Here is an 18,196-nt window from a genome sequence, read left to right as displayed (position 1 = left end):
GAGCTAGCCTAACAAAAAAGACCAATCAGGGAGGTCAGAGGAGAACAGACAGAACAGGGCGGAGAAGTACGGGAGAAGAAGGAGATTCATAAATTTTGAGATGGAATAACTGGAGAATTGATACAATACCCCCTTTAAAACCACATTTCAGGCACTCGCTAGACCTTGGAAGCTCAGCTTCCTCACTTGGGAAAAAACTGCAACTAAAGGTTCTTCCTAAATCTGATTTCATCTTGATCAGCTTCCTCAACTGGGAAAAAATTGCAACTAAGGGTTCTTTCTCAGTCGGAACTCAGGTTGCCCCTAGGTCCTGCCCATCAGAGGGCTGACGCGCGCGCATGCGCCGCGGCGCGGGCCGGCCCAGGGTGAGGGGGCGGGGCCTGTTTCTTCCTCTTTAGGGTTTCGACCGGCGCCAGCTCCGCTTGCCTCACCTGCGCGTCATGTGAGTCGCGCCGCTCCCGAGGCACCTGAGGGCGGATCCCGCAGTCGCTGGTCTTCTAGGTGATGGGGGCCGCGCCCATAGGCCAGTTTAGCTGCGGTGGCGGCAGGTGGGGGAGCGCGACGGGGCTCAGCCCGCGGAGCCCGCTCACTCGGGGTGTCTGAACCCTCTGTTTCTCGGAATCATTCTAAGCGCGCGAAGGGGACCGGCCAGGGCCTTGGCGGGCGCGAGGCACTGTCGGGCGGCCTCGGCCGGGGAGCCGGGCAGCGTCTGCCGGGGTGGCGTGGAAGCCCAGCTGGGCCCCGCCCGAGCGCCCGGGAAGGCCCCGCGCCGCCGCGGACTGAGCGCCGGGCAGCCGAGGCCGCCGTCCTGCTCGGGTCGCGCAGTCCGCTGAGGCCCGGCTGCCTCGCACAACTGGCCGAGTCCTCCGTCCCTGCGTGCGGGGGCAGCGAGTCGCGGGCTTTGTATGGGGGCGGTTCTTGGCCCAGTTTGCGTTTGCTTTGGGGTAGACGGGTGTGCGTGTGTTGACACTGGCGAGTTGACCCGGTTTGCCCGGAGATTAAGCGTCTGGCGTAACAGCTGAGGCCTGAGTGGACGCCCACACCTCGAGGCAGGTAGGGGGAGGCTGGAGAGCGCTTTTCAAAACAAACTGTTCAGCCCGTTACGTCTCTGCTCTTCGAGTGTGTGGCTTGTAACTGCGCAGGGAGCCGAGGGCCACAGGGATGTGGCAGCCAAAGTTTGTTTGGAAAATTACATATGTGCACTCGCACAGTTGGGATTTGGGAGTTCTCCGGAAAGCACCACCTGATCTTGCTTGTTTTCAGTGCAGTAGTATAGGCGATAATTGACTTTTCGTGGTTTTTTTTTTTTTTTTTCTAGTTTATTGGAGTTGCTGTGTGAAAAAAAGAGGCTGAACTTTTGGGATAAGAGAAATATTGGAAAAAGCATGCTCCATCTCTTTGTGAAGGTTTCTGTAAATTAGAACAAAGGATTATGAATTTCACAATCCAAGGTTATACCTATTCCTTCAGGGCTGATTATTGCTCATTCTGCACCAGTTTTCCACTGTCAGATAGTATTGGTAGCTTTATTTTTAAATTTCTAATCATTTCGTATTATGTTAACGTATAATCTTTAAAGAAAATATCAGTTCAAGAGATTTTTATTTGGGCACATCGAGTGCCCGACACGGTTTTTTACATGTTATGGATACAGAAATGAGCAAGATGGACGAGATCTCAACTTCTTTGGTGCCTACATTCTATTAAGGGGAGAGAGATAAACAACAAATACATCAGATGGTGGTAATTGGATGGTGGTAATTGCTACACTGAGGATTAAAATAGGGTGATGTGCTAGCCTGGAGATGGCTCCTTTAGATTGGGAAACCGTCCCTGAGGAGGGACTCTGAAGTTGAGAGGGACACTGAATGAGGAATAGGATTCCGGGAGCAGAGGGAAGAGAATTTCAGCATAAGAAAAACTGCTTTATGAAGATGGAACACCGGCGTGCGTTTGACCAGGGAGGCTGGAAAGAAGTGAGGGAGATGGAAAGTGGCAGGAGTTGAGGTCTGAGAGGTAGGCAGGCAAGAGCCAGATCATATAGCGTCTTGTAAGCCGTGGTGAGGAGTTTGGATTTTATTCTAAATGTGTTCTTAAGTGCAGTCTGGCTAAGTCCATTTTTTGCCACTCTTTCTCTTTGGTTTCCTTCTCTTGGTTTCTTTATTAAATTGGCTCTTCACCTCAAGTCTTTTGTATCATTTTCTTCTTTATCAGACAAGGTGACAGACCATGACACAATACCTTTCAACACTGCCACTTAAATTTTGAATGAAACCTTTTGTTAGTTTTTGTGAGTGACTCTTACAGTTCTGTATCTTAAAGGCAGCAATAGCCTTGGCTCCATCCTGTGGAAGGAACAGCTGAGTCAGTTTGTTAAAATGGTGACAAATCTTTTTGAGTTGAGATTAGCAGATCTGGAATGAGGTAGTGTTGAGAAATAATGGGTTAAGGGAAAGCCTTCAAAGGTGAAATAAATACGGAAGGTTTTAGATGTTCATTGTTAAATCAGTTTGAAGTTATTTGACAAGATTTTTTTTCAGGAGTTACGGAAATTTGTTCATATGGCAGTGGTGACTGTGATCATCATCAGAGGTTATAGTCTTATAAATAATTTATTTCTCTCCAGATTATCCTTATCCCAGGTATAATAGATTGTCCTTTATGTAGGAGCTTTCGTTGAGCAAATTCTTAAATTGATTTTGGCCCTTTTATATGGATTTGAGTTGGATTTTTTTGATTCCTAGGATGAAGTAACCTTTATTTAAAAATTGCAGGATATTTTACTTCAAATAAAGAACATGGTGAAACTGATTCACACATTAGCCGATCATGATGATGATGTCAACTGCTGTGCTTTCTCCTCTGCCCTCTTGGCTACTTGCTCCTTGGACAAAACAGTCCGCCTGTATTCCCTAAGTGACTTCAGCGAATTGCCACACTCTCCATTGAAGTTTCACACCTATGCTGTCCACTGCTGTTGTTTCTCCCCTTCAGGACATATTTTAGCTTCATGTTCAACAGATGGTACCACTGTCCTGTGGAATACTCAAAGTGGACAGACTTTGGCCGTGATGGAACAGCCCAGTGGTAGCCCCGTGAGGGTTTGCCGGTTTTCCCCAGACTCCACTTGTTTGGTGTCAGGGGCAGCTGATGGAACGGTTGTTATGTGGAATGCACAGTCATACAAGTTATATAGGTATGAATATTTAAACCCTTTCCATTTTTAATCCCATTAACAGGTCTACCAAGAAAAATAGGAGAAATCAGAATATTTTGATGACTTTCAGAAGCAGATTATTTTTTCATTTTTTATTTTTTGTGAGGAAGATCAGCCCTGAGCTAACATCCGTGCTAATCCTCCTCTTTTTGTTGAGGAAGACTGGCTCTGAGCTAACACCTATTGCCAATCCTCCTCCTTTTTTTCCCCCAAAGCCCCAGTAGATAGTTGTATGTCATAGTTGCACATCCTTCTAGTTGCTGTATGTGGGACGCGGCCTCAGCATGGCTGGAGAAGCGGTGCGTCGGTGCGCGCCCGGGATCCAATCTGGGCCGCCAGTAGCGGAGCGCGCACTTAACCGCTAAGCCACGGGGCCGGCCCCAGAAGCAGATAATTTTAGCGCAAGGAAAAGTATTTCGATTTGTCTTCTGAAGGTCATAAAAACAGATGTTTAACATAATTATAGTAGATTTCCTTGGCTCTGAGAGTTTTAAATTTCCAATCTTTCTTTTGTAAAATAAAGGGTAATCTTGTTAGACTTTTGTGGATTTTTACTGTAAGAGTTAGGCAAAGAAAACAGTCTTTTGAATAAGATATGGTAATTCTAGGCTTTTTGTCACTCGTGGCTCAAGTGTTGTCAATAATGAAGTAGTAGTAGGTAAGTCTCACCTGAGAGAGACAGCTATTTCCTGACGAGGATTCTTGCTGGGTTGAATGACCAAGCCCAGAAGAAAGCACTTTGTGATTAGTGTGATGTTATCACTTCTAAAAAAAAAAAAAAAAACCGCCTGAAAAACTCCTTTTGGATAAACATACAACAATCAATTTACACTAGTAATGTTACCAACATTAAAACCGTGTACTTTTAGGTATTCATACTGTAGTAAAATATGTAACTTACCATTTTCACCATTTTTAAGTGTGCAGTTCAGTGACATTAAGTACATCAAAACTCATAAACTTTTAAATGTTACCAATTAAAATAGCCTAATGTACCTTCCTTCCCCTCTCCCAACCCTTCAGCATCATTGGGAGCACAGATGTCAGCTGGTAAACAACTGTTGCTCGTTTATGTTTAGGTCTTGGGGTTGAAGAAGGTGATGTTTTAAGTGGCGTTAATAACCAGTTTAAAGAGAAAGCACAGAAAGAAGGAAATGTCTGGTTTTTTTCATATGAATGAACTACGGCTGTCATTAAGGAATCTTTTTCACTTATCAGGTGATGAATTCTGCATCTGTAGCATCACTTCCCTAATGTCTGTAATTAGTGATGTACAAATGATCCACTGCAGTAGATTTAAGCACTAGATGGGACACTGCAGTAATTGTTGGGTTTTTACCAGTTTACTTTTCCTAATTGAGAAAATAATATCATCAGCACAATGCTTCCTTATCTTCCCAAGATCGTTTTAACTTGTTCACAGCATTTTCTTTTCATCAAGAATTTATATTTGAAGATGAGATGAAAGGCCTTACTGTTGCTTCTGGGCAATTTTAATACAAAAATTGAAAGTACTTTTGACCCCAGTAACATGTTTTTCAATAAAAATAGCTTCATCTTTTTGTTTTTAACTATGTGACTGCAGTTGATATCGTTGGTTGTTGTTGTTTTGTTAAGTTTTGTAGATTTTAACGTGTTCATATATGAAGATATATGGACTTTGGATCCGTACCGTTTAGGCTTGAACACGTTAAGGTAATGTTTCAATCCTTTATATGAGAAAGCACATCTCAGTTTATAGCATATAAGTGGTATTTTATTTCTATAGGCATCTCTTGCCCTTTCTCTCTAGTTCTGTGATAACCGTTTATCCTTTTTCACTTTATCAAGCTGTTGTTAGAGATTGTAATATAAAGCAAAAGATGCTCTGAAATGAAAACCCCCTTTTTTTGCTTTTATTTCAGATGTGGTAGTGTTAAGGATGGCTCCTTGGTGGCCTGTGCATTTTCTCCTAGTGGAAACCTCTTTGTCACTGGCTCCTCATGTGGAGATTTAACAGTGTGGGATGATAAAATGAGGTGTCTGCATAGTGAAAAAGCACATGATCTTGGAATTACCTGCTGCGATTTTTCTTCACAGCTAGTTTCCGGTTAGTTATTTTACTTTCTAAACACTGGTAATTCTTATTTGTATATGACTTTTAGTTCTTTTGTTCATTTTCATTTCATCACTGGTAAAATGAGGAGAGCTCTTAATTCATTCCTTTTGAAGAATCATCTTTCTCCTTTTTATCTTTTTTGATCAAAATGAAATCACGAAGAAATATAGGAAAACCAGGTTCTTTAATATATGTAGCAGATGACTCAACTTGGTACAGTGGATCTGGATTCCTTGAGTATGGTAATTTAGAAGACTTAACTCTGTTGGTTATACTGTGTTTTTTTTAGATACGGTATATTGATATTCAGATAGAAAAGTGAAATTAAAAAAATTAGAAACAGAAGCTGCATTTTCCATTTACTAATTTAATCATCCAAAAGATAAATTTATAAAATAAGATATTTGCCAACACAATTCGTTTTCAGAAAAAGAAGAAACAAAAACTCCATAATATAGACTCTTGGTTTTAAGGGGAAGTTAAGTGGGAAGTTTTCTTCTTTTATTTTCATCTTCTGTGTTAGGATGAAAGTTCTGCTTTTATCCTCTCCAGTCTTGTTGCCAGACCAGTGCTGTCCTTTAGCAAGATACTCTGAGCTACATATGTGGATTTAAAATTTTCTAGTAGTAGGTGAAATTAATTTTAATGATATATTTTAGTATATCTAAAATATTATTTCAATAATTGATAATAGAAATTACTAGTAAGATATTTTACTATTTTTTGGTACTAAATCTTTGAAATCTGGTGTGTATGGCACATCTCAATTTGTACTAGCCATGTTTCAAGTGTTCAGTAGCCATACGTGGCTAGGGACTGCCTTACAGGACAGCTCAGGTCCAGACAGGAGGCAGGCTGGTTTTTGGCACTCCCCTATTTCAAACCCATCAATGGCTTATTAAAATAAGATTAAGGTAAGATAAAATACCAAATCCAAAACACAAAGGCTATAAGTACTCTACATGTTCTGTTTCCCTGCCTCATCTCAAATCACAGTTGGCCTCATGCGTTCTCTTGCCACAGTGGCCTCCTTTCATTCCTTGAGTGTTTCTAAGATTTTTCCAAGGATTTTACATGCAGACGCTCACCTAGTTCACCCTTAGTCATCCTTTAGAGTTCAGGTAAAGAAAATCATTTGAGATGAGCCTCCCCTGCTCTTACACCTTGCACTCAGTCTAAAGCGTTTTGATATAGTCTTTTATTTGCACACTTTCTTTTTTTTTTACAGTACTTAGAGAAGTACCACAATTTTTAATTATATATTTAGCTATATGGATTATGTTTAATGGTGTTTTTCCTATTCGATTGTAAGCTCTTGAGGACAGGGCCTGGGACATAATAGTCCTTGAAATGTAGATTGATGAATAAGATTCCTTTTAGTGATTTGCTGAAATTTTTTGTTTTTGTTTTTTAACCTTTTAACATCATGTAGCAAATTAATAGATTTCCTTTTCATGACCTCATTCTTGTTAAACTTTCTACCTAATTTAATTATGATAATTGACTCTTTTAATATGTTGTTTTGTGCTGTTTTAGTCTAAGACAACCAGCTTGTAACAGACAAGAACCATTTCTTCCATTTCTGTGACACCTTCTCCAAATCTTATAGGCACTCAATGAATTTTTGATGAATGATATAAATGTAGGGAGATGTAGGGGTTTTTTTTGTGTGTGTGTGTGTGTGAGGAAGATTGGCCCTGAGATAATATCTGTTGCCCATCTTCCTCTTTTTGCTTGAGGAATATTGTGGCTGAGGTAACATCTGTGCCAGTCTTCCTCTATTTTGTATGTGGGATGCTGCCACCGCATGGCTTGATGAGTGGTTTGTGTGGAGGTCCAAACCCGAGAACCCCAGGCCACTGAAGCGGAGTGCGTGAACTTAATCACTACGCCACCTGGCCAGCCCCCTAGATTTCTTTTTTGATTCTAAATTATCTGAAAATAGATTTTCAACTAAAATACCATTATTATGTTAATATTAGAGTAAAACTAAGGGCATCCTTGTCCTGTCTTGAGAAGGATCTGCAGCTGGTGGAGCCTGGAAAGGTTCACTAAACCAGGCAGAGAATTCTAGATGAGATTCTAAGATAAGTGTGATACTGACATCCCTACCCTGCCTTTAGAGTAGATTTCAAAATATATTTCTCAGTATAATTCTTTTTTTTTTTTTTAAAGATTTTATTTATTTATTTTTTTCCCCCCCAAAGCCCCAGTAGATAGTTGTATGTCATAGCTGCACGTCCTTCCAGTTGCTGTATGTGGGATGCGGCCTCAGCATGGCTGGAGAAGCGGTGCATTGGTGCGCACCCGGGCTCCGAACCCGGGCCGCCAGCAGCGGAGCGCGCGCATTTAACCGCTAAGCCACGGGGCTGGCCCCTCTCAGTATAATTCTAATGGGTCCTTAGTTCAGTTTCTTTAGTTCAACTTCTGTCGAAATAGATATTAACCTTATGTGTAAATTCCCTGAAACTGATTGTATATGCTTTAGAGGTTGATTATTATGGGAATGTGGGGGAACTACTGTATTTTCTGAAAAGAAAAAGTATGTAATTTTAATTTGTTTGATTTGATATTTGTTAATATCTATAAATACTTATGACATAGTGACTCTTCGTCTTTGTGACCTTTTGCTCAAATAAGGAAAAATAATCCTGTTTGTGCCTGAGGATAAAGGATTAATTCTCTCCAGTTTTTAAATGATAAAGTTTAGATTGGGTTTTTATTACAATTTGAATATTTTTCCTGAAGGAAAATATGTTTCTAAATATTATATTTAGATATTAGGTGCATTTTAAGCTCCATAATTTTCCTTTGTCTTAGCTGAATTCTCACTATTTAAATTAGAAACTTTAGAATTAACTTCAAAGGATCTGTTTAGTCAAGGAACAATAAAAACATTTTTTCTAATTGGGTCTAGTACTTAAATATTTTACTCTTAGCCATTTATTGAGAAAATGTTTTGCCTTAAAAAGACTTAATGATTATTAGGAATTGCTTACATCCATCAAGAGCTCTCTGAGAAAGGGTGCCCTTTGGTTGAACCTGTACTACAAAATCAAAAATGCTATTAAAATGTGGAAGTCCTGTGGAGTTAGAAAAACTTTCAGTGAAAAGGAAGTTAATTTATTGTATGTTAATAAAGTATGCTTTCAACAAGACAGACAGATCCCATAGAAAAAATTTACTTATCCAGGTGTATAAATTAAATACCATATACTGAATATTTGCAAAACTAGAGTGCAGTCTGAAGATGGATATTAGATTTTTTAACTGTCTTACTGCATATGAGTGCAAAAGCCTCATTTGATGAGACTGCATCAGTGATAGTAGGTGTGACTCATGTAAAATTGAGTTGATGATATCAATATTTACATTACTGACAAGTATTTAGGAACTTATTTAGTGGGTATGTAATGATACACTGAAATTATCTGAGTAAGCATAAAAACTAGTGGGTTTTTTGTGACACCAAATTTACTGATTACTTTCCCTAATTTGTGTAATATTTTCCACCAAATCAGATGGACTGAATTGATGTTATTTTGGATTTATATAATTCTAGCCTTTGTCTTGATTAAATCAAATGGAAAAAATTGCTCAATATTATTCCATGTGAACCATAGACTGAGCTTTTAAGAAATGTGTATATCCTTAAAAAATTGGGAATAATTAAGCATTTAACACTCATATCATAACTGACTTTTCTTCCTAATATTTCCCATGAGTGCTGGCCTCATAGACTCTAAAATTGGGTTGGAGGATGCCATAGGCTTAGTGGCTCAATATTGGCCCTTGCAGCCTTGGGTTATATCCTTAGTGAACAGTAAATAAAAAGCTATTTTGTTGTAGCAACTTCAGGGGCTAAAGTTATAATCTTTGAAGTACCTTCTTTAAAAGAAATTCTTTAACTGACATCTCATTATATGGTATAAGTTAATTAATATTGTCTATGAATATGGTTTAAATGAATAGAATTAACAGATCTCAGTATAAGAAATTGAAAAATTTTGGGTTTAAATATTTTGTCAATTTTTGTGTATTTATTTTTAACAAATTTACATTTTTAGATGGAGAACAAGATCTTCAGTTTTTTCGATTGGCATCATGTGGTCAGGATTGCCAGATCAAAATTTGGGTTGTTTCTTTTACACATGGCTTAGGTATGTATTCAACTAGCGGTTCCCTAAAATTATTTGTGATGCAGTTAGGATTTCTATTGTAAGTAATCTTCTTACCTGAGGTACTCTGAGTCTCTAAAAATGATTATAAAAATATATTTTAAGAACTTTTAATCAAAGTAATTACATACACATAATTTAAAGATTGACTACTCACTGCTGCTTATGACCTTACCACCACACCCACACGTATTCCAGCTTACCAGAGGTAACCACTTTGCACTTTATCTGTTTTCAGCTCTTTTGGTGGTTTTCACAGAGTTTCTGTAAATATTGTTTATACCACCATGAGTCTTTTCCCCCTTCACTGTACTGTTCCTTCAGCTGACCCTTCAGTCCAGAAACTTATGTTGTTCAGTTTTGGAATACAGCATTCCTTTATGATAGTTCTTAAATAATTTATGTCTGTTTTTTCCCCCCATACTTATCTCTTTATCTTTTTTCCTAATTTATGGAAAAATTCCTCAGCTTTATTTTTTACTTTCTTTTGAATTTTTTGTCCCATCTATCATATTTTCAATTTCTAAAAGCTCATCATCTGCTCTGTTTCTTTTTCAAAGTGTCCTCCTTTTATGAATGCAAGATCTCAAAACTCTCAGGATACCAATTAGAGGCATTTTGTTTTGTTTTTATGTTCCCTTCTGTTTCCTGATCATCTTTGTTTGCTCTTGGGCCGTTTTTTGTTTACCCTGATCTTTCTCTTTCATGTGGTTACCTTCTTCACCTGTCTGGTGATCCTTAGCATTCCATTTACATTGAGGAATTAGACAATATAAGATGTTGAGAAGCTCTGCGCATGTGGTGATTTGTTGTTGCTGGCTTCTCTTTAGGATAAGGAGGTGGGTTGTTGGCTCTTACTGGGGAGGGGTTGGGGGCTTATAGAATGTGGATGTCTGTGTTGCCCTGGAGCTGTAGTGGAGCTCCCCAGGTAGTCATTATTTTTCTTAGGAATGTTTTGCCTGGGGAGAAGCACCTGGCTTTCACGCAGCATACTATAGGTGGGGTCAGGGAGGGATTGGAGGTGGACATTAAGTGTTTCATAAATAGACTTTTAGTTAATTTTTCTGTTTTCAGGTCTGTATCTGTGTCATTCTGACTTTCCTTTTCCCTCGCTGGTGATAGTCCTGTGTTTTGGGGTTTTCTAGGGCAGATTAGCTTTCTTCTTCGCTGTAGCCCACTTCCTTTGCACTCAGGGCTCTTACTCCTCTATACTACCTCATCAATTAATTTGCTTTCTGCCTTCCCAAAATTGGTTTCAATTTCTGGTGTGCTGATGCCCCCTTTCCTGTTCTCTTCATCGATGTGATTTAAATAAATAATGAAAATTTTATTATCACTTTAATGGGAACTCTGAAATTATATGGTCCGTTGGCCATCTTGCTTCAGATGCCTAAAAATATTTTGTTACCCAATGATTTTCAGTTAAATTACAAACTACATTTCGTTGTTTATAATTATTATCAGAGATGAAGCTGGACACTAGTTAAAATGGTAAGGATAGATTTTAATCAGTAATAGACCATTGCAGTGGGGAAAAGAGTCTAGCGTGAACTGAACTCAACTTCAGTTTATACACAGGTGACTGGGCCTTTTAAAGGGCGAATGAGCGAATAAGGAGGGGTGTAACTGGAGGCTCTGTTGAGTCAGGGAAGTGGAAAATTACAAAAGCAGGAAGGGGAGGGTTGGTCCATGTGAAACCCATCCAGGTTTGCTAACTGACACTTAATGGAAGTTAGGCTCCTACCCGCCTACAGACACTGGGAGACAAGGGCCCTGTCTTCAAGTGTTGGCTACAGCAAACAGTAAATTCTTCCGGCAACCTTGAGTTTTTTCAGGCAGACACTTTAAGGGGGCTAGGGTCATCCTAGGGATGCTGCCTTGATCTCTTAGAAAGTATGTTAATTAAGTATAGGTCAAGGTCAAGGCCTAGTCAAGAAGAGGGCTCAGAAGAGCTTGCTGGAGTGTGGTCAAGGAGAGCTTGCTGGAGTTTGGTCAAGGAGAGAATCTTGTCATTATACTTAGTGTATAGAGAAGTGCCTATTATTAGGAAATAAATACATTTCTTTTAATGGAAATTTAGTTATTTATTGCCTGTTCGGTTACACTTAGTAATTCTTTTAACGTATTCAGTGACATGCTGGAGAGGGTAGAGTTCCTTCACTTCTCTGGTCTGTCCTACTTCTTCCTTCTGCTCGTATCAAAGTAGAATTCTTATAAGAAACCATGAATGTGGTCATATATGTAGATGTTCTAAATACAATATATCTTCAGTAATTGTTCAAAAATAAAGCTTTTCATGCATTGTCTGGAAAATGTTTTTACACTTACTCTTTAAAAAGCATACGTAACAGTTTCTAAATGTGTGGTTAAAGCCTCTTTATAAAGCATTTGTCGTCATTTGCACCTAATTATTTTAATTGCTTATTTGTGGGGAGGAGTAGATAGACATATGGACCTTATACTTGAGAATATAACCTATTCTTATGGTCATATTGCAAGTTTTATAGGTCTTCATTTGGTTTGCAGCTCACAATTTTTGCTTTGTTTGATTGATTGTGCCTACTTACTGATCTGTATGTTCCACAGAGTGCTTTTAATGCTCACATCTGCTCTCCCAGATAAAAATATATTTTTTTTATTTTTAATAGAAATAAAATGTATTTAATAATAATTAAATAAATATATTTTTTCTATTTGTTGTTGAAACTTTTACCTGCTCTTATAACTGTTTTGTTTAGTTAAATGTTTGCCATCTTAAGAGCCATTAACACTTCAAAAAAGTTTTTATTAAGTCTGAGAAAATTATAGATTGCACTGTTTCCTTGTCTCTTTGGAGCAGCTTCTTAATAATTATTTTTGTAGGTTGTCAGTAAAATATATTGAATTCACTCGGTTTACCTTTAAAATAGATATGATATTTCTTTTCAGTAATTACAGAAAGCATAAAAAAGATTTTAGTGTTACCATACTTTGTAGGAGTATTATAAGGTATATTGGAAATATAAGATGTATGAATTACCACTGATTATTTTTTATTTATGGAATGAAAAAATATTTTCTTTATCAGACTTAAAAAACTACAGATATTTGATTCTTTTTAGGCATTTGGGCAATTGAGATATATGTATATAAAATTTTTTATTAGATACCAAGATTATAGTGTAGTTTAAAATTTTATGTTTCTATATATTTTAAAGAGCTTAAAATTTAAAAAATAATTTGATAATTATACCCCCCTGGTCTAGCCTTCGCTGAGCACACCATTCTCTTTACCCGTTACTGAACTTTTGAAACCACTTCCGATACCTGAGTTGCATGAGGATTTTTTCATTTTTGTGTCCTTTAGGCACTCAAAGATTATTTATTGAATAAATAAGTGAAGCAGTTTTGACTTAAAAATAAATTCTAAGCATAGTCAGCTTGCTAATTTTTCTCACCTTGTTATTTGCAGGTTTTGAATTAAAATATAAAAGTACACTGAGTGGGCACTGTGCTCCTGTTCTGGCTTGTGCCTTTTCTCATAATGGGCAGATGCTAGTCTCGGGGTAAGCTATTTAGTTTAATTCCCTTAAACCATTTTGATAAAATAGAACAGACATATAAAAAAGTACATAAGAGAATAGCTTGATAAATTACCTTGATGCAAACTTGTGTAACCACTATTCAGGTCAAGAAATAGAATATTACTTGGTTCTGCTCCAAAAGTCCTCCCCTTCTAAGTGCCTCTTTCTAGGGACAGTACCTTAGATCATATGCAATATTGCTTTTTTCTTTTAAACTGATTTAAGACAAATCATACAATATGAATTATTTCATGTCTGGCTTCCTTTACTTAACATGATATTTGTGACATTCATTCATATTACTGCATATAGGTGTGGTTTATTGATTTTTCATTGCTGTGTAATATTGCATGCATATACTATATTTATCCATTTTAATGTTGATGAACATATGGATTGTTTCCAGTTTGGGAGCATTATATTATTCTGTGAATATATCTGTATCTCTTGGTGCACATGTTCATGCATTTCTGTAGAATATATACATAGGAATGGAATTGATGGGTTACAGAATAGTTCTATTTTCAACTTTGACAGGTAACACCAAATTGTTTTCCAAGTGGTCAAACACCACTATTAGCAGTGTTTTTTCACATAGTAACCTATACTTGGTATTGTGGATCTTTTCAATTTTAGCCATTCTGATGGGTGTAAAGTGTTATCTTACTATGGTTTTAATTTGCGTTTCCCTGAAACAATGAGGTTAGAACCTTTTCAAAAGTTTATTGGCCATATGTATTTCTTCTTTTATGAAGTGCCTGTTCATGTCTCTTGCCCATTTTCTTTTGGATTATCTTTTTCTTATTGATTTGTTGTTGATTATCTATCTATCTATCTTTCTATCTAGCTATATATCTATATTCTTCTCTCTATATTTGTATATGTGAGCCATTTATTGGTTATATGTGTTACAAATATCTTCCCCCTCCCTGCAGATTTGTCTTTTCACAGTTTGTAATTTTAGTGAAGTCAGTTTCTTTATGTTCTGAGGTCATGAAGATATTTTCCTGTTTTATCTTCTAAAACCTTCATTGTTTTTCCTGTCTCAAATTTGATTTGTGTGTGTGATATGCAATGGGAATCCATTTTCATATGGATGTCTAGTTGTCCCAGCACTATGTATTGAAAAGACCCTCTTTTCTCTAGCATTTTGCTGTGCTACCTTGTCAGAAATCATTGATCGTGAATGTATGGGTCTGTGTCTCAGCCTGCTATTCCGTTCTGTTTTTCTATTTATCTATCCTTGCTCTAAAACCATTCTATCTTTCCAAGGCTTTATATTTTGGCAATTCCTGGCTTTTGACACTTCCATATAAATTTTAGAATTAGCTTGTCAGATTGCTTCCAGTTCCCCCCTCTACACACACAAACCTATTTGGATTTTGACTGGGGTTATATTGAGTCTGATAAATTTGGGGAGAATTGACATCTTCATAATATGGAGTCTTCTAATCCATGAATGTGGCATATTTCTCCATTTATTTTTCTTTTGATTTCTCTGAATAATTGCTATGTAGAAGTCCTCCTCGTCTTTTATTGGATTTATTGTAAGGTACTTAATTTTTTTGTTTCTATTATAAAAAATATGGCTAACAGAAATATATATAGGAAGAATGGATTTTACTATAAAGCTTTTAATTTTGGATTTTCTATGTACAAAATCATATCATATGTTAATAATGATGGTTTTGTCTCTTCCTTTCTTTTTTTAAAAATAATAGCTTTACTGAGATTAATTCACGTGCTGTACAGTTCACTCTTTTATTATTATTATTATTTTTTTAATTTTTATTTTTTTTGTATGAGGAAGATCAGCCCTGAGCTAACATCCAATGTGGATCCTCCTGTTTGTTTGCTGAGGAAGATGGGCAATGAGCTAACACCTGTGCCCATCTTCCTCTACTTTATATGGGATGCCGCCACAGCATGGCTTGACAAGCGGTGCATCGATGTGCGCCCGGGATCCGAACCCATGAACCCCGGGCCGACGAAGCGGAGCCACTGGCCCCCTTGTCTCTTCCTTTCTAATCCTTATACTTTTGATATCTTCTATGCCTCACTGAAGTGGCTGATATTACCAGGATAATGGAAATAGTGATAATAGCCAACTGTCTGATTCCTCATAGCAAAGGGAAAGCTTGCATTATTAAGTATGATCACTGTAGGTTTTTGGGAGATAAGCTTTATCAGCTCTTCTGTTCCTTCTAGTTGGTAAGAATTTTTTTTTATCGTGAATAGGTGTTATATTTTATCAAATGATTTTTCCAGCATCTTTTGAAATGATCATATGATTTTTCTCTTTTATTCTATTAATGAAGTAAATTATACTGATTTTTCAAATATTAAACTAACCTTGCTTTGTTGGAATAAACACAACATAGGACATGTTATTTTTATGTATTGCTGTAGAGAAGTCCGGTTTATTCTGTTGCTCCTTTCGATGTAATTCTTTTTTTTGCTGGCTGCTCACAAAATTTTCTCTGTAGTTTTCTGCACATTTACTTTGGTGTATGTAGATTTGGGTTTCTTTGTATTTAGTTGCTTGGAATTCACTGAGCCTCTGAAATATGTAGAATGACATGTCATCAATTTAGGGGAAATTCTTATTCATTATCTCTTGAGATGCTGCTTCTGTCCTTTTCTTTCTCTTCTCTTAATCTGGGACTGCAATTAAATGCAGATTATACCTTCTCACTGTGAACTTTTGTGACTCATATCCTCTCTTCTGTATTTTTCATTCTTCTGTTTCCTTTGCTTCATTCTGAATGGTTTCCCTTTTGATGGTCTTCTCCTCAGCTTTATCTGATGTGCTATTAAACTGGTCCATTGATGAGTCCTTAATTTTCATTATTTTTCAGTTCTAGAATTTTTTTTTTTTGGCTTTTTTTTCAGGTCCACTGTGTCACTTTTTGTGATTTCTAGTTCTCTGTTGAAAATTTTAAATCTTGGCTTTTATTTTTCAAAGCTTTATTCTGTAAAGCAATTGGTTTGGGACACAGTAGCATGATTCAATTACGTTATATTCTCCTTTTAAATACTTTGGTATGTTTTCTCCTTCCTGCCATTCGATTTTCTAAACTTTCCTGTCTGATATCACAGCATTCAAACTCACATTCATGGCTCTTCAGAGCGGCTTTGACTCCAGCCAAAATATTTAGGCTCCTAACTTCCACTTAAAATGTTGTAGGCTAAGCCTGATAGTTCTTTTCCCCATATGCTCCAATCCTTGCCAGATAATCAGCCCTGTTGCCATTGTATTAGATATAACCCTTTAATCTCAAAAGATGAAAATAGTTCATCATCGAAAAGCATTTATAGTAATTCTTTTTTGACCTACAATTGAAATCAGTGGAAAGTTTAAACAAGGTTGGATTTCCTTCTGCCATTTTGGGGGACATATTGTGCATTCCACTCTTAAGAAGAGAGGTTAATTGACAAAATGATTATATGAAATTCAGCAAGTATTTATGGCTTTCTTCTGTGCCCACCTCTCTGCCAGTGGCAATAGGGCATATAAAAGGAAGTATAAGACAATGTTTGTGCCCTTGAAGATGTTTTAATTCTCTATCCTGATAGTTGATGTTCGTGGTCATAACCTAATAACACTGAAAGATCCTGACACATGCCCTTACCCTCTGAATCGTGGAAGAGGTGTAAAGTGATACTCAATATAGTTTTCGTGTTAAGTTCATTTTATAGCGTTATAATGTCTTGTCAGCTTGTATATATGTGAATCTTAATTAGCTAACATATTATATTAACTGGAATGTACCTTTTTCAGTCACTCTGGATAAATGGAGTTTTACGTTATTCTTTTTGGTATACAATGTTGCTCTAGGTCACATTTAGATATTTTTCTGAGTATTTTTAGTTTATTTGGATAAATATACAGGCAAATGAATGAGTTGGAAATGTAAGTTGGTGAAGTATAAACATTTAGTTTTTTAGGAGAATTGAGAGACATGTTTAAACCATACTTGAGTGGATAAATAACAAGTTAAATTGTCAGTGATAGAGACTTCCATTTGTGACTAAAAGTCATTGGTAAGGTGGAATGGATACATATGCAAAAAAGGGAGACGATGGGAAAAAAGTGAGTAGAATAAAAGATATATGAATATAAGCGGCTAGATAAGAAAAATGAATTGACAGCAGAATGAGATTGTAGGTGAGAGAGTGTACTAACAAAGTTGTATAGGGCATAGATATGGGGTGACCATGTAAAAGGCAGTATAGAATTTATAGATGCAGATAGGGGAGGATTGGGCAACAGAAAGGCCATTCCAAGAGGCAGGAAGTTCTTGAGTAGATTAAAATGTATGGTAAATATAAAGAGGAGTAAGGGGAATTGAGGCTGTAAAAATAGATTGTAGAGATGATGGATTTAGGAGAACTACTGAAACTTTTAAAGCAATTCTAATATACATTGCCTAGCTATACAAGATGAGTGCTGATGGTGAAGTAAAGAAATTGAATCATGATTTAGGTCAGTGGTTCTCATACTTTTTGGTCTTAGGATTCTTTGACACTCTTAAAAGTTATTGAGGATCCCAAAGAGCTTTTCCTTCTATGGTTATATGTATTGCTATTTATGGAAAAGAAAAGGGAGAAAATCCTAAAACATTTTTAATTCATTTAAAAACAATAATAAACTCCCTGCATATTAACATTTTTTCTTAGAAAAAATAAAAAATAATAGAAGAGTGACATTGTTTTACATTTTTGAAAGTCTCTTCAGTATCTGGGTTAGCAGAGGATACATAGATTCTCATAAGTGCTTCACACATTCCATTAGCTTTCAGAGCTATGATGGCATCACACATCATGGAGCAAAATACATAGGAACTTTTTCCTTCTATCTTTCTCCACAGCTCTCCTCTAATAACTTTCTTCTAGCCCCTTAGCAGAATTTGTCTTTTGTTCCACCCCACTTCTCTTGATATAACAATGTAAAATGAACATTGTGTGTATCAGCTTCTATTCAATCAGGAAGGATCAGTCTTTATAATTCAAATAGAAGCTGCCTCTTTCCATAAGTTCTCAGTTCTAGTAGTTAGGATTCCTTGGAAACTAGTTTAAAAATGCCCATTATTGTTAGAGTTTTAAAGTTCAATAAGTAACACCCTCTTTTCTTCTTGAG

At 37.0% G+C, this 18,196-nt stretch overlaps 1 protein-coding gene across 9 annotated transcripts in view; it reads left to right on the top strand.

The window, feature by feature from the left end:
- The first annotated feature begins 405 nt into the window (after positions 1 to 405).
- WDSUB1 (WD repeat, sterile alpha motif and U-box domain containing 1) overlaps positions 406 to 18,196 on the top strand; it is a 48,316-nt gene continuing 30,525 nt past the window's right edge. The window contains exons 1-5 of one of the 9 annotated variants that reach the window (XM_058549040.1): positions 406 to 501; positions 2,775 to 3,196; positions 5,122 to 5,306; positions 9,383 to 9,475; positions 12,945 to 13,038. In XM_058549040.1, the coding sequence (XP_058405023.1) occupies positions 2,799 to 3,196; positions 5,122 to 5,306; positions 9,383 to 9,475; positions 12,945 to 13,038 (770 nt within the window). In that variant the 5' untranslated portion in view covers positions 406 to 501; positions 2,775 to 2,798. The other 8 variants (XM_058549044.1, XM_058549041.1, XM_058549039.1 and 5 more) reach the window with 8 other exon arrangements.

This window comes from Diceros bicornis, chromosome 10 (genome assembly GCF_020826845.1).
Source record: "Diceros bicornis minor isolate mBicDic1 chromosome 10, mDicBic1.mat.cur, whole genome shotgun sequence".
NCBI lineage: Eukaryota > Metazoa > Chordata > Mammalia > Perissodactyla > Rhinocerotidae > Diceros > Diceros bicornis.
The sequence above is the reverse complement of the archived record's forward strand: the minus strand, read 5'-3'. Positions and strand labels throughout refer to the sequence as shown.